This window comes from Syngnathoides biaculeatus, chromosome 23, assembly GCF_019802595.1.
Source record: "Syngnathoides biaculeatus isolate LvHL_M chromosome 23, ASM1980259v1, whole genome shotgun sequence".
Lineage (NCBI taxonomy): Eukaryota > Metazoa > Chordata > Actinopteri > Syngnathiformes > Syngnathidae > Syngnathoides > Syngnathoides biaculeatus.
Genome location: NC_084662.1, coordinates 15,735,514 through 15,747,974, shown reverse-complemented (window position 1 = coordinate 15,747,974; position 12,461 = coordinate 15,735,514). Strand labels below are relative to the sequence as shown.

The 12,461-nt window shown below is 42.3% G+C and overlaps 1 protein-coding gene across 2 annotated transcripts in view; it reads left to right on the top strand.

Moving 5' to 3' along the window:
• nbas (NBAS subunit of NRZ tethering complex) overlaps positions 1 to 12,461 on the top strand; it is a 161,012-nt gene that overhangs the window by 87,227 nt on the left and 61,324 nt on the right. For both annotated transcript variants that reach the window (XM_061811916.1, XM_061811915.1), the window contains one exon: positions 10,872 to 11,095. In XM_061811916.1, coding sequence (XP_061667900.1) covers positions 10,872 to 11,095 — 224 coding nt within the window. The remainder of the gene's footprint in view (positions 1 to 10,871; positions 11,096 to 12,461) is intronic.

Here is a 12,461-nt window from a genome sequence, read left to right as displayed (position 1 = left end):
CAAACCGCCTCTGACTACTTCCTACTCAGTGTAGATGTGCGCTAACACTACAGTTTATAAAAATCACCTAATTTCAGAGATTTTTTTTTTTTTACAGTTTGGTGTTACCATATTTAATCCAATTCTGATCCAGATTGCACATTTAACTCTCGGGTAAAATCCCAATTCACGTGTTCAGACAGTCTGATCTGATTGAAATTATATTTGCAATGTGCGAAGATGGATTATCAAACCACATTCAATCCCAATCAGATCGAGATGAATTCTGCACTTGTTCGTAATAAGCAATTTATGTAAAATACGGAAACCCCAGAAATTGTCCTAGTTTTGCCAAATTTAATCCAGATCTGATCGAGATTGTAAAATCCCAGTTGATGTGCTCACAAATTTTACCTGACTTGAACCCAAATTTCTAATGTCCATGCAGTATCAGAGGCTGTAACATCAAAAAAGCTTTAATCCAAATCTGATTTTGGCCCCTCTATGGTGGAAATATTTTGCTCACATTACAATCTCAGTCTACAAATTTGAATCCTTAAATCTTGGCAAAATATGCTTTCAACAAAATGTATGAAGTTGTGATGACGTGTGTTCATTTTCAGAACTACTAAAATAAAACCCAAGTCTAACCTGGATTGCTTCTTATTATCCAATTCAAAAATAATTTACAGGATTTTCATTTCATTTTACATTTAGTCCCAATCTGATTCTAACTGTATCCGGGGAATTTAGCCAAATCTACTTTTAAAAAAAATGTCCTCGCTGTCAATAATTGTAATTTGAAACCAAGACTAATCCAGATCTGTTCTTGGTTACACATTTGAGAAGTTTTATCATGTCCAAATAATCACTTTCATCTTAAATCCAGTGAGTTGGCAATATCAGAAATTGAAACATCAAGAGAGGATTAATCCAGATCTGATCCAGAATGGATTATGACAGTGATTTATCTCTACCTCTGTCTCTACTCACTTATCTTTATCTCTTGTTCTCAATCTCTAACTCGACTGCACTTCATTAGCCTTCTTTTATCTCTCCCTCAATCTAGCAACTCTGTGTCTGTCTATCGATCGATCGATGGAACTGTCTGTCTATCGAGCTATCTAATCTCTGTCTTTATCTCTCGCTATCTGGAAATATATTGTCTCCTGTATGGACAGCATACATTTTTATTCCTGTGTTTTGTTTGCGTGTTTGTGTCCCGCTGCACAGCCAGTCTGTTAACGCTCTTCTTGAATTCTTTCGTCTTTATCACATCATTTCATAGGCACCCCAATAAGACCCCAAACACTCGAGGCGCCAAAGTCATTTAGTTGCAAATAGCGGCAGAATTCTCAGGGGGCTGAATCGAGGTGTTTGATTTGTTTTTGTTTTTTTTTCCAGCATTGAAAATCAACAGCATGTTTTCACGCTACACTAGACAGAGATATTGAACTTGACACGGCGAGTGCGAGCAAAACTCAGCCACGGTGATTTTATGAGTATGTAAACCTCCGTCATACAGCTAAGATGGACAATGTATTAGGAACACCTTAATGTATACTGTCGCGTTGATTCCGTGATTTTTTTCATTCCTGTCCTACCGCCACACAAATATCCCTTTATGTTCTTGTCACTTGTCATGTTTAATTTTTTTCGACTTATTAGCTGCCCCCACACCGCCACCACCACCACCACCACCACTCACTCACTCACTCACTCACTCACATCTCCAACATTCCGTCACACGCGTTTGACTCCCAAAGCCTTTTGGCGCTCCCATCCCATCCAATCGTCACACACGCACACCGCTTTTCCATTGTACCCCAACGGCACGACGAGCTGACATCCACTTTGCTCTCACTAGAAGTTTTCAATATGCCGACTTCTTAAGTGCTCATTTTCGGTTGTGATTGCTCTGCTAGTGGCACGATGCAACGTTGCTCCCCAAGTTTAATGATGCGTTACCTGCCCTCGTCAATTGTGCGCTACGTAATGAGAACTTTCCTCACCTGGCCTTTTATCTGTCTCTCGCAAACGATTGCTCACGCAGACTAATGGCATGCAGATGGGGGAATAGCATTACGTGCATAAATCACCCGTATTGAGTGACTTAAACCCTCTGGGTCGTATGTGTCTGCCTCTCTTCTTTTTTTTGTTGTATTTTTTTATGGGTTAAGGCAAATGTAATGATGGTTCTGAAGGGAGGGGATTCTGTCTAATTTTATAATTCGACTTTCAGCTCTGTTATAGAATGGATGTAAATGGGCTACACATCCATGTTCAAGGTTTTTGTAATATTTAAAAAAATAGATCAAGATAAATGATTTTGAATTCACTTTCCACCATGAATGTAACCACCTGTACAAGTCAAGTGAAATAAAGTAATGGGTCTCGCTTATGATTGCTATGGCTGTAAATGTTGAATATTATGATGGTTCTTCGGGCGGAATGACGCAGAATCTGACTTCTCAGAGGCCTATGCATGGGACATAAGTACGTAAACAAAGGCTCCTGGAGCTCTGGGCCGCCAGTTACGGATGGTTCTTCGAACGGGAATGACATGGAGTCTGACGAGCGAGCTCTGGCGGTGGGTCACGAGCTGAGCTATCTCCCGCGCGTAGGCCTCCGAGTAGTCCGACTCCGCATCATTCCGCACGAAGAACCATCCGAATATTTAACATTCATCAAATCTGTATGGAAGTATTCCTCCGTCTTCCCGATCAACCAAGACTGTTATTTCTTCATCAGATGAGGATAAATCCGAGAAATCAGCGCTGGGCATAAATGGTGTCCCATGTAATCGAGCCTTTGTTGCGGCACGGTACACGTCACATCCGCGCACGTAGGTCATGTGACGCGAAAACGGCAGTGCCCCTGAAAATTCGGAGTTGTCAATAAAAATCTTCTCAAAACACTATTAAATGAGAGAGGATTTAATATCACATTGTCAAAATAGGGTACATATTACATGGCCTGTTGGATACACTGTGCATGCAAAGCACTGGATTTCCCCTTTAAACTTTTGAAAAGATTTTTGATGTTTGTGATAAAGCTGAGATGCTGTTACATCCGTAATAAATTGCAGAAAAAATGCCCCATAATCATGAAAACTAGTTGACACACCACTCACACTGTGCAGCAGTTAAGTTAGTTTTGTCCGGGTCACCCAGTCTATCATGGGCCTTAGGTTTTCAGACCAACACGACACCTGTGACCCCATTTAAACTAAACACTGAGCTGAGTCACGATCACAAACACACTACAATTATTGACTTGGAATAGAATGTGCAATTACAACCTCAGCCAAGCTACCACATGCCGCTTCAACAAGTCTACATCTAGCACCAACCACGTGCGGCTCTTTGGTGTGTGAAGGACATTCTTGTTGCGCTCTCCAGAGGACGAGCTCGTAATGATTTTAATGAGTCGTAGTTATGTCATGGTTAGCAGTCAGTGCACTCATTAGCGCCAATAGTGTAAACAGTGCAGGCGTATAAATAGGGAGAGAGTGAACGGAGACTTCTCGATTCGCTTCACAAACGCGTTTTTTTTTTCAGGCGGCATGAGTGCGACCCATCCCCGAGCAGTGTCGGTTGAGTCATTTTGAATAAGATAAAATTCAATAATGATAATGAACTATTGTAAGAACAATATTTTTTAATATATTTAGCTGTATTTTATGAGGATGATAAAAAATAGTATCCAGTTAATGATGATTCAAATTTATCTCTGTTGTATCATTACGTTTTGGGGTGCCAGTCTCATTAGCCTCTTGTTCAAAGTTTGACATGCGCAGTAGGTCCTCTTGCAATGCAAAATGTAGGTCTAAGGTCGGGCACTGAATTCTTGTGCCCATACAGTAGTAATGCACCCTCACACCATGGAGCCAACATAATTTCTGGTCCAACTATTGCCAATAGACTTAATGGACTGCAATGTCTATGTTCTCTCTCTCTGCACGCGAGCAGCTCTATCTCTTTCTGTATTGACATGTATGGTGTTCCCCTCTTATTTACGGGGGTTACATTCCTTACAACCGTGCGGATAATGAAAATACGCAAATAATGGATTCAGTATTAATATACAAATGCATGATTCTTCTTCTTCTTTTCCTTTTGGCTTGTCCCGTTAGGGGTCGCCACAGCGTGTCATCTTTTGCCATCTTAGCCTATCTTCTGCATCTTCCTCTCTAACCCCAACTGCCCTCATGTCTTCCCTCACCACATCCATAAACCTTCTCTTTGGTCTTCCTCTCGCTCTTTTGGCTGGGAGCTCCATCCTCAGCATCCTTCTACCAATATACTCACTCTCTCGCCTCTGAACATGTCCAAACCATCGAAGTCTGCTCTCTCGAATCTTGTCTCCAAAACATCCAACTTTGGCTGTCCCTCTAATGAGCTCATTTCTAATCCTATCCAACCTGGTCATTCCGAGCGAGAACCTCAACATCTTCATTTCTGCCACTTCCATTTCTGCTTCCTGTTGTTTCTTCAGTGCCACCGTCTCTAATCCGTACATCATGGCCGGCCTCACCACTGTTTTGTAAACATTGCCCTTCATCCTAGCAGAGACTCTTCTGTCACATAACACACCAGACACCTTTCGCCAGCTGTTCCAACCTGCTTGGACCCGTTTCTTCACTTCCTTACCACACTCTCCATTGCTCTGTATTGTTGAACCCAAGTATTTGAAGTCGTCCACCTTCGCTATCTCTTCTCCCTGTAGCCTCACTCTTCCCCCTCCACTTTTCTCATTCACGCACATATATTCTGTTTTACTTTGGCTAATCTTCATTCCTCTCCTTTCCAGTGCATGTCTCCATCTTTCTAATTGTTCCTCTGCATGCTCCCTGCTTTCACTGCATATCACAATATCTTCTGCGAACATCATGGTCCAAGGGGATTCCAGTCTAACCTCATCTGTCATCCTATCCATTACCACTGCAAACAGGAAGGAGCTCAAAGCTGATCCCTGATGCAGTCCCGCCTCCACCTTAAATTCCTCTGTCACACCTAAGGCACACCTCACCATTGTTCTGCTGCCATCATACATGTCCTGTACTATTTTAACATACTTCTCTGCCACACCAGACTTACGTATGCAGTACCACAGTTCCTCTCTTGGTACTCTGTCATAGGCTTTCTCTAGATCCACAAAGACACAATGTAGCTCCTTCTGACCTTCTCTGTACTTTTCCACGAGCATCCTCAAGGCAAATAACGCATCTGTGGTACTCCTCCTCGGCATGAAACCATACTGTTGCTCGCAGATACTTACTTCTGTCCTGAGTCTAGCCTCCACTACTCTTTCCTATAACTTCATTGTGTGGCTCATCGACTTTATTCCTCTATAGTTCCCACAGCTCTGAACATCCCCTTTGTTCTTAAAAATGGGAACTAGAACACTTTTCCTCCATTCTACAGGCATCTTTTCGCCCGCTAGTATTCTGTTGAATAAGTTGGTCAAAAACTCCACAGCCATCTCTCCAAATTGCTTCCATACCTCTACCGGTATGTCATCAGGACCAACTGCCTTTCCATTTTTCATCCTTTGTAGTGCCTTTCTGACCTCCCCCTTAGTAATCATTTCCACTTCCTGGTCCTTCACTCTTGCCTCTTCAACTCTTCCTTCTCTCTCATTTTCTTCATTCATCAACTTCTCAAAGTATTCTTTCCATCTATTTAGCACACTACTGGTACCAGTCAACACATTTCCATCTCTATCCTTAATCACCCTAACCTGCTGCACATCCTTCCCATCTCTATCCCTCTGTCTGGCCAACCTGTAGAGATCCTTTTCTCCTTCTTTCGTGTCCAACCTGGTGTACATGTCTTCATATGCCTCTTGTTTAGCCTTTGCCACCTCTACCTTTGCCCTACGTCGCATCTCGATGTACTCCTTTCGCCTCTCCTCAGTCCTCTCAGTATCCCACTTCTTCTTCGCTAATCTCTTTCCTTGTATAACTCCCTGTATTTTGGGGTTCCACCACCAAGTCTCCTTCTCCCCTTTCCTACCAGATGACACACCAAGTACTCTCCTGCCTGTCTCTCTGATCACCTTGGCTGTCGTCGTCCAGTCTTCCGGGAGCTCCGGTTGTCCATCGAGAGCCTGTCTCACCTCTTTCCGGAAGGCCGCACAACATTCTTCCTTTCTCAGCTTTCACCACATGGTTCTCTGCTCTACCTTTGTCTTCTTAATCTTCCTACCCACCACCAGAGTCATCCTAAATACTACCATCCTATGCTGTCGAGCTACACTCTCCCCTACCACTACTTTACAGTCAGTAACCTCCTTCAGATTACATCGTCTGCACAAAATATACTCTACCTGTGTGGTTCTACCTCCGCTCTTGTGGGTCACTCTATGTTCCTCCCTCTTCTGGAAATAAATGTTCACGACAGCCATCTCCATCCTTTTTGCAAAGTCCACCACCATCTGTCCCTCTAAGTTCCTTTCCTGGATGCCGTACTTACCCATCACTTCTTCATCGCCCCTGTTTCCTTTACCAATATGTCCATTACATTCTGCACCAATCACAACTCTCTCGCTGTCTGGGATGCTCAGAACTACTTCATCTAGTTCCTTCCAGAATTTCTCTTTCAACTCCAGGTCACATCCTACCTGTGGGGCATAGCCGCTAACCACATTATACATAATGCCCTCAATTTCAAATTTTAGTCTCTTCACTCGATCTGATACTCTTTTCACCTCCAAGACATTCTTAGCCAGCTCTTCCTTTAAAATAACCCCTACTCCATTTCTCTTCCCATCTACTCAGTGGTAGAATAATTTAAACCCTGCTCCCAAACTTCTAGCCTTACTACCTTTCCACCTGCTCTCTTGGATGCACAGAATATCAACCTTTCTCCTAATCATCATGTCAACCAACTCCTGAGCTTTTCCTGTCATAGTCCCAACATTCAAAGTCCCTACACTCAGTTGTAGGCTCTGTGCATTCCTCTTTTTCTTCTGACGCTGGATCCGGTTTCCTCCTCTTCTTTGTCTTCGACCCACAGTAGCTGAATTTCCACCAATGCCCTGCAGGTTAGCAGTGCCTGGGGTGGGCGTTGTTAACCCGGGCCACGACCGATCCGGTATGGGATTCTTTAGATGAACGCTCATATTTGTTTGGCACAGTTTTTACGCCGGATGCCCTTCCTGATGCAACCCTCTGCATTTATCCGGGCTTGGGACCGGCCTACAGATTGCACTGGTTTGTGCCCCCATAGGGCTGCATTATACAAATGCATGATATGGATCACATTTTTTGCAACTGTTAAATGCACATAAACGTCTTTCATTATTTCCAAAATGGACACAATTGTTGTGACTTGTCCAACGAGATACACTTGAACACACTGGTTACACTGCCAGCATGCATGCCAGAATGTGTTTTACGATGTATGTAAGCTACCAAATGATGGTGATCACGAGGCAGTGAGAATTGCATTTCACATCTGTAAGCAGGAAGCTTACATTGTCTTACACACTGCCTGTGTAGACAGGTCATTACTGACAATGTTGTACACACTCACGGTGTCACTAAAATTATCACACCATAGCAAACAGAATAGCACAACTAGCAAATAATAAAACAAATAAAAGAATGAAGCGGCACAGTGGTGCAGCTGGTAAAGCGTTACCGTCACAGTTCTGAGGTCCCGGGTTCAATCCCAGACCTGCCTGTGTGGAGTTTGCATGTTCTCTCCATGCCTCCAGGCACTCCAGTTTCCTCCCACGTTCCAAAAACATGCAACATTAATTGGACACTCTAAATTGCCCATAGGTGTGATTGTGAGTGCGGCTGTTTGTCACAATGTGCCCTGCGATTGGCTGCCAACCAGTTCAGGGTGTACCCCGCCTCCTGCCTGTTGACAGCTGGGATAGGCTCCAGCACTCCACACGACCCTCGTGAGGATAAGTGACAAATAAAATGGATGGATGCATGGATAAAAGAATGACTCACTAAATAATTGACACAAAACATGCATTTTAAACAATATCTACATCCACCTTGCTTTGCATCACTCCTGCATGCTTTGCGGCACTAAGGACCTCCATTGTACCACAAAGCATGCTCTGAGCATGTAAATAGTGTTTAAAGTGGATGTTTGCTATTCTGTTTGCTGTGGGGTAATCATTTTGATTTCGAAGTGACACTGTGTACAATATCGTCAGTAATGACCTGCCTACACAGGCAGTGTGTGGGCCAATGTAAGCTTCTTCTGCTTACAGATATGAAATTGTTGTACCTCATTGCCTTGTGAGCGCCTCATATGGTATCTTATATACACGCTAAAACACTTGCTGGCATGCATGCTCATGGTGTAACCAGTGTGTTTCAGTGTACTTTATTGGACAAGTCACACAACAACATTTGCAAATGTTGGAACTCAATGTGCATATGAGGTGCACCACATTGTAAGGCGCCATGTCTAATGTGGTGCCTCGTCTATTTAGAATGTAAGACCTCTACAATTGTGAAAATACGGTAAATAAAAAAAAAAAAATGGAGGACCAAAATCTGCAAATATGGGGGGTCGCGAACGGTGAACCAGGAATGTGCAAAGGCACACTGTACGCTTAATGATGGAATGCTAAATTCACTTGGCATCTGATGAAATTACTATTTATTTATTTCAAGTTGTACATCTTGTTGCACTGCAATTTTACTCTAACCAATTTATTTATGAACCACATTTAAAAACAACAGAGTCGACTAAAATGCTGTACATCAGTAGATAAGTAATAAAAATCCAAGATACATTGCCAATAACATAAAAGAAATACGGGCATAAAACACCATTTACAAAAACAATAAAACACCAAAATAGAACCACACTCTGCCAACTCTCATACAGGGTCTGAGAATGCCAGGGAGGACAAATGGGGTTTTAAACAGCATTTAAATATTAAGGAGTGGGAGCTAGTCTAACCTGGAGGGCGAGCTCATTTCAGAGTTTGGGGTCTGCAACAGCCAAAGCTCTGTCTCCCTTGTTTCAACTTTGCTCCTGGGAGAGAGACTTGCCAGCAGACTTCAGACACTGCATATAAGTATATCGAAGTGAAAGGTCAGAGAGTAGGATGGAGCCGGCCCATTCAGCGCTTTACAAGGAAATTGTACAATTTTAAAACAAATTCTAAAATGTGTCGTGAGCCATTAGAGAGACGACGGTACAGGAGGATTGCGTTCTCTCCTGCATGCTCCAGTTAAAAGTCATGATGACATGGAAAACTGTTTTGTATTGCATGGAAATATCAGGGATAGCAGTGTAACCTATTCGTGATTACATCTGCCTCATGATGGTGAATCTCGATCTCTCTGACTTCCTCCCACATTGCAAAAATGTGTTTGATTCACTAATGTGAATTAGTCGCAATTTGCTCTTCATTCACAATTGCAACAGGTTTTTTTGGTTCAATAAAAAAATGTGTAGCTGAGTGTGCCGAAGAATTGCCACCTGTAATTTTTTTCTTTTTTTTGAATGGTCAATTTACGTTGTGTTTTGCTGCGTTGTTTGGTGATGAGAAATATTGGCACAAAACTTTCTAAACAAAACAGCAGTACTGAAAAGATAACGCTTCACTGAAAAACCTCTTTTGTACACACAAAAACCTGACACACTCCCAAAAACTCATACAGAACTGGAAAAAAAACTCTCACACAATGTCCTCAAAACCTCTCATACTCAAGAGAAACTCTCATGCACCAGAAAACCTCTCATATCAACTTCTCAATACCACAAAAACTCTCAGGTAATGAAAAACTCCAATACTTGCAAAATATCTCTCTCGCTCTGTGTGTGTATGTATATATATATATATTTATATGTATATATATATAAAAACATAAAATTCACACCCCCCCAAAAAACCCACACACATTTTTTTTCACTAAGAGCTGGTGTTCATCATGCATGGATCATGCTAAGTCATACAAAAAAAAATGAAGGAACTTGCAGTAAAACATTACAGTATGGGATTATATCCACATGACTCTATTCTTTGGCTTTTGACTTGAGTTATCCTCTTCCTGTCCAAAGTTTTGAATGGTGACTCTGTCAGAGACCGCACACGCACACACAGCTAAGCCATTCATGGTATAATTATCTTATGCAAATGCGATCAAGCAATAGCCCATCTCTTCCTGCCGGCCGATGAGCTACCGCTCAACATTGAGTCAAGTGAATTAGAATGGTGAAGCTGACGACATGTTCCCGCTGTCCAATTTCCCACCCCAGGCCTGAATCACGGTGGCCATTTAGGCGGCTCGGTACATTTTGGCCGTATTTTTCCAAGCATGCAGGAAGATGGAGCGAGGCGCTGGTATTGAATTGCCTTTCGACGCCACAGCTGATGTGTTCCTTGCAGCAAAATTGAAGAAGCGAGGCTTTGACGCGTTCGGTTGCTATACTGGCTTCCCTGGAAGCCATTTTGAGGGCCAAAAGGAAAATAGCTTCATTAGTTTTGCAGTGGAAAAGCATGGGACTTGATGAGTTCAGTAGGTGCAATGTGGGCCATAAAAATAAACCCTCGAGACAGTTTGTCCACAAATCCTTTACACACACCTCCACCACCGGCACTGCATACGTAATTACCCCTCATATTTAATCGACACAATTGTCCTTTATGGTAGAGAAAACCTGAACAAAAACTAACAACTCAACCTGGGAAGATTTTGAGGTTTGACTTGAATATTCTGCGGCAGTAACATACACAAATGAAAGTTGAAAGTTATCCTATTTTTAGCCTGACTTTTATCTTAATTTGTTCCCAGAGAAATTCACACTAGACAGTTACCTTGAGAATAAAATGGCATAATTAGCACCCTGTGCCAACACGTCCGCATGACCCCCTCCTCTTCCGCTTTCTCTTCCTCGTCCTGACAGGTTGACCCAAAGGAGCTGATCCGTCTTGTCACCCGGCACGTGTCGACGTACTCGGGCTGGCCCGAGGACCTACAGAAGCTGATCGTGCAGCTCCACGTGTACAACGAGCGGCTGACCGACTTCACACAGGCGCAGGTTCTGCAGGGTCTGGGCCGCGGCGTGGACGTTCAACGCTTCAGCTCCGACGCCAACTATAAGAAGGAGACCATCCTTGGCCTGGCTGAGTGAGTCTGACACATAATATCCCGACTGTGGGGGAAAATATTGTGGAAGCTCAGGTTTGTAATTAATCCTTTGTCGAAAGTCCAACTAAAACCAAATACCGTATTTTCCGCACTACAAGGCACACCTAAAAGCCTTCAATTTCTTCAAAAGTCGACGGTGTGCCTTATAATTTGGTGCGCCTTATATATGGATCAATATTGAGCCTTAAAGTGCAGCTCCATCTAATGGATGCATAATGTAACACCAGCCTCTACTGCAGGGTCTATTTGATGCGACTTATAATCCGGTGCCCCTTATAATGCGGTCCGCCTTATGTATGGAAAAAGTTTTAAAATATGCCATTCATTGGAGGTGCGCCTTATAATGCGGTGTGCCTTATAGTGCGGAAAATACAGTAGTACCAAAGCAATATTCCGCTAAAGAAAAAAATTATGAATCCTATTGGTGTATTCCAGACATCCAAATATATTCACAAAAAATGCACATCTTATCAAGAATAGCCATCGCTTTACATACCCAAGATGTGGAACTAACTGGAAAGATTAGCATTTTACATCACGTATTCAAATATTCAAGCTTTTATTAATAAGTCTTCCGGTCTGCTCGCCACCACTTGGACAAGTTGAGGCCCCATTAGCGTAACCTCCTGTCCTCCGGTCAAAATTAAACCACATCAGTGTAATAACTGTTAAGCCATACTTTATTGAAACCTATACTAACTTATTAGTTACTATTACTATTTTGTGCTTGACGTGTGATGAAAGTTTATTTTGAAGGCCTGATTTTTTTTTTTTTTTTTTTTATATATTAGGCTGTTTCCTTAGAGTTGGTGAGAGCAAACCGTGAGGGTCTTTCCAGTTTGTTAATTAAACCTTGCATTGTGGAACACACCTTTGCCATCCGTTGAAACTTTTTTACACACCTGACAAAATGCTCAAGAGGATTGCACATTGATTCTGGGAAATGGATGGACGAGTCACCTGTGTTTTTTTTTGTACAAAAACCGGGACAACATTTTGACGGACACATCATATTTTTAACATAATAAGCAATACAGTGGGGTGGGGGGGGCTGTATCAGTCCAAATTAATCGTGTTATTTGCTTTGTGTCAGAGTCACTACAGACCCAGGCACCTTTCACATATTAACTGTTATGGTACCTGGAATCCGTTACCCAACCGTAACAATTTTTGGTACTTTTGTGCATCTATGTGACAATGAATGTTGTTTAATAATGTCATTTTTTAAATGTAACATTTTGTTTTTCATATATAGAGTTTACAAATACAACAAAACAGGCTAAGCTTCAAACTAATGAGCAAAAGAGGATGGGGTAAAAATGAATCAAGGTATAAATAATTCAAA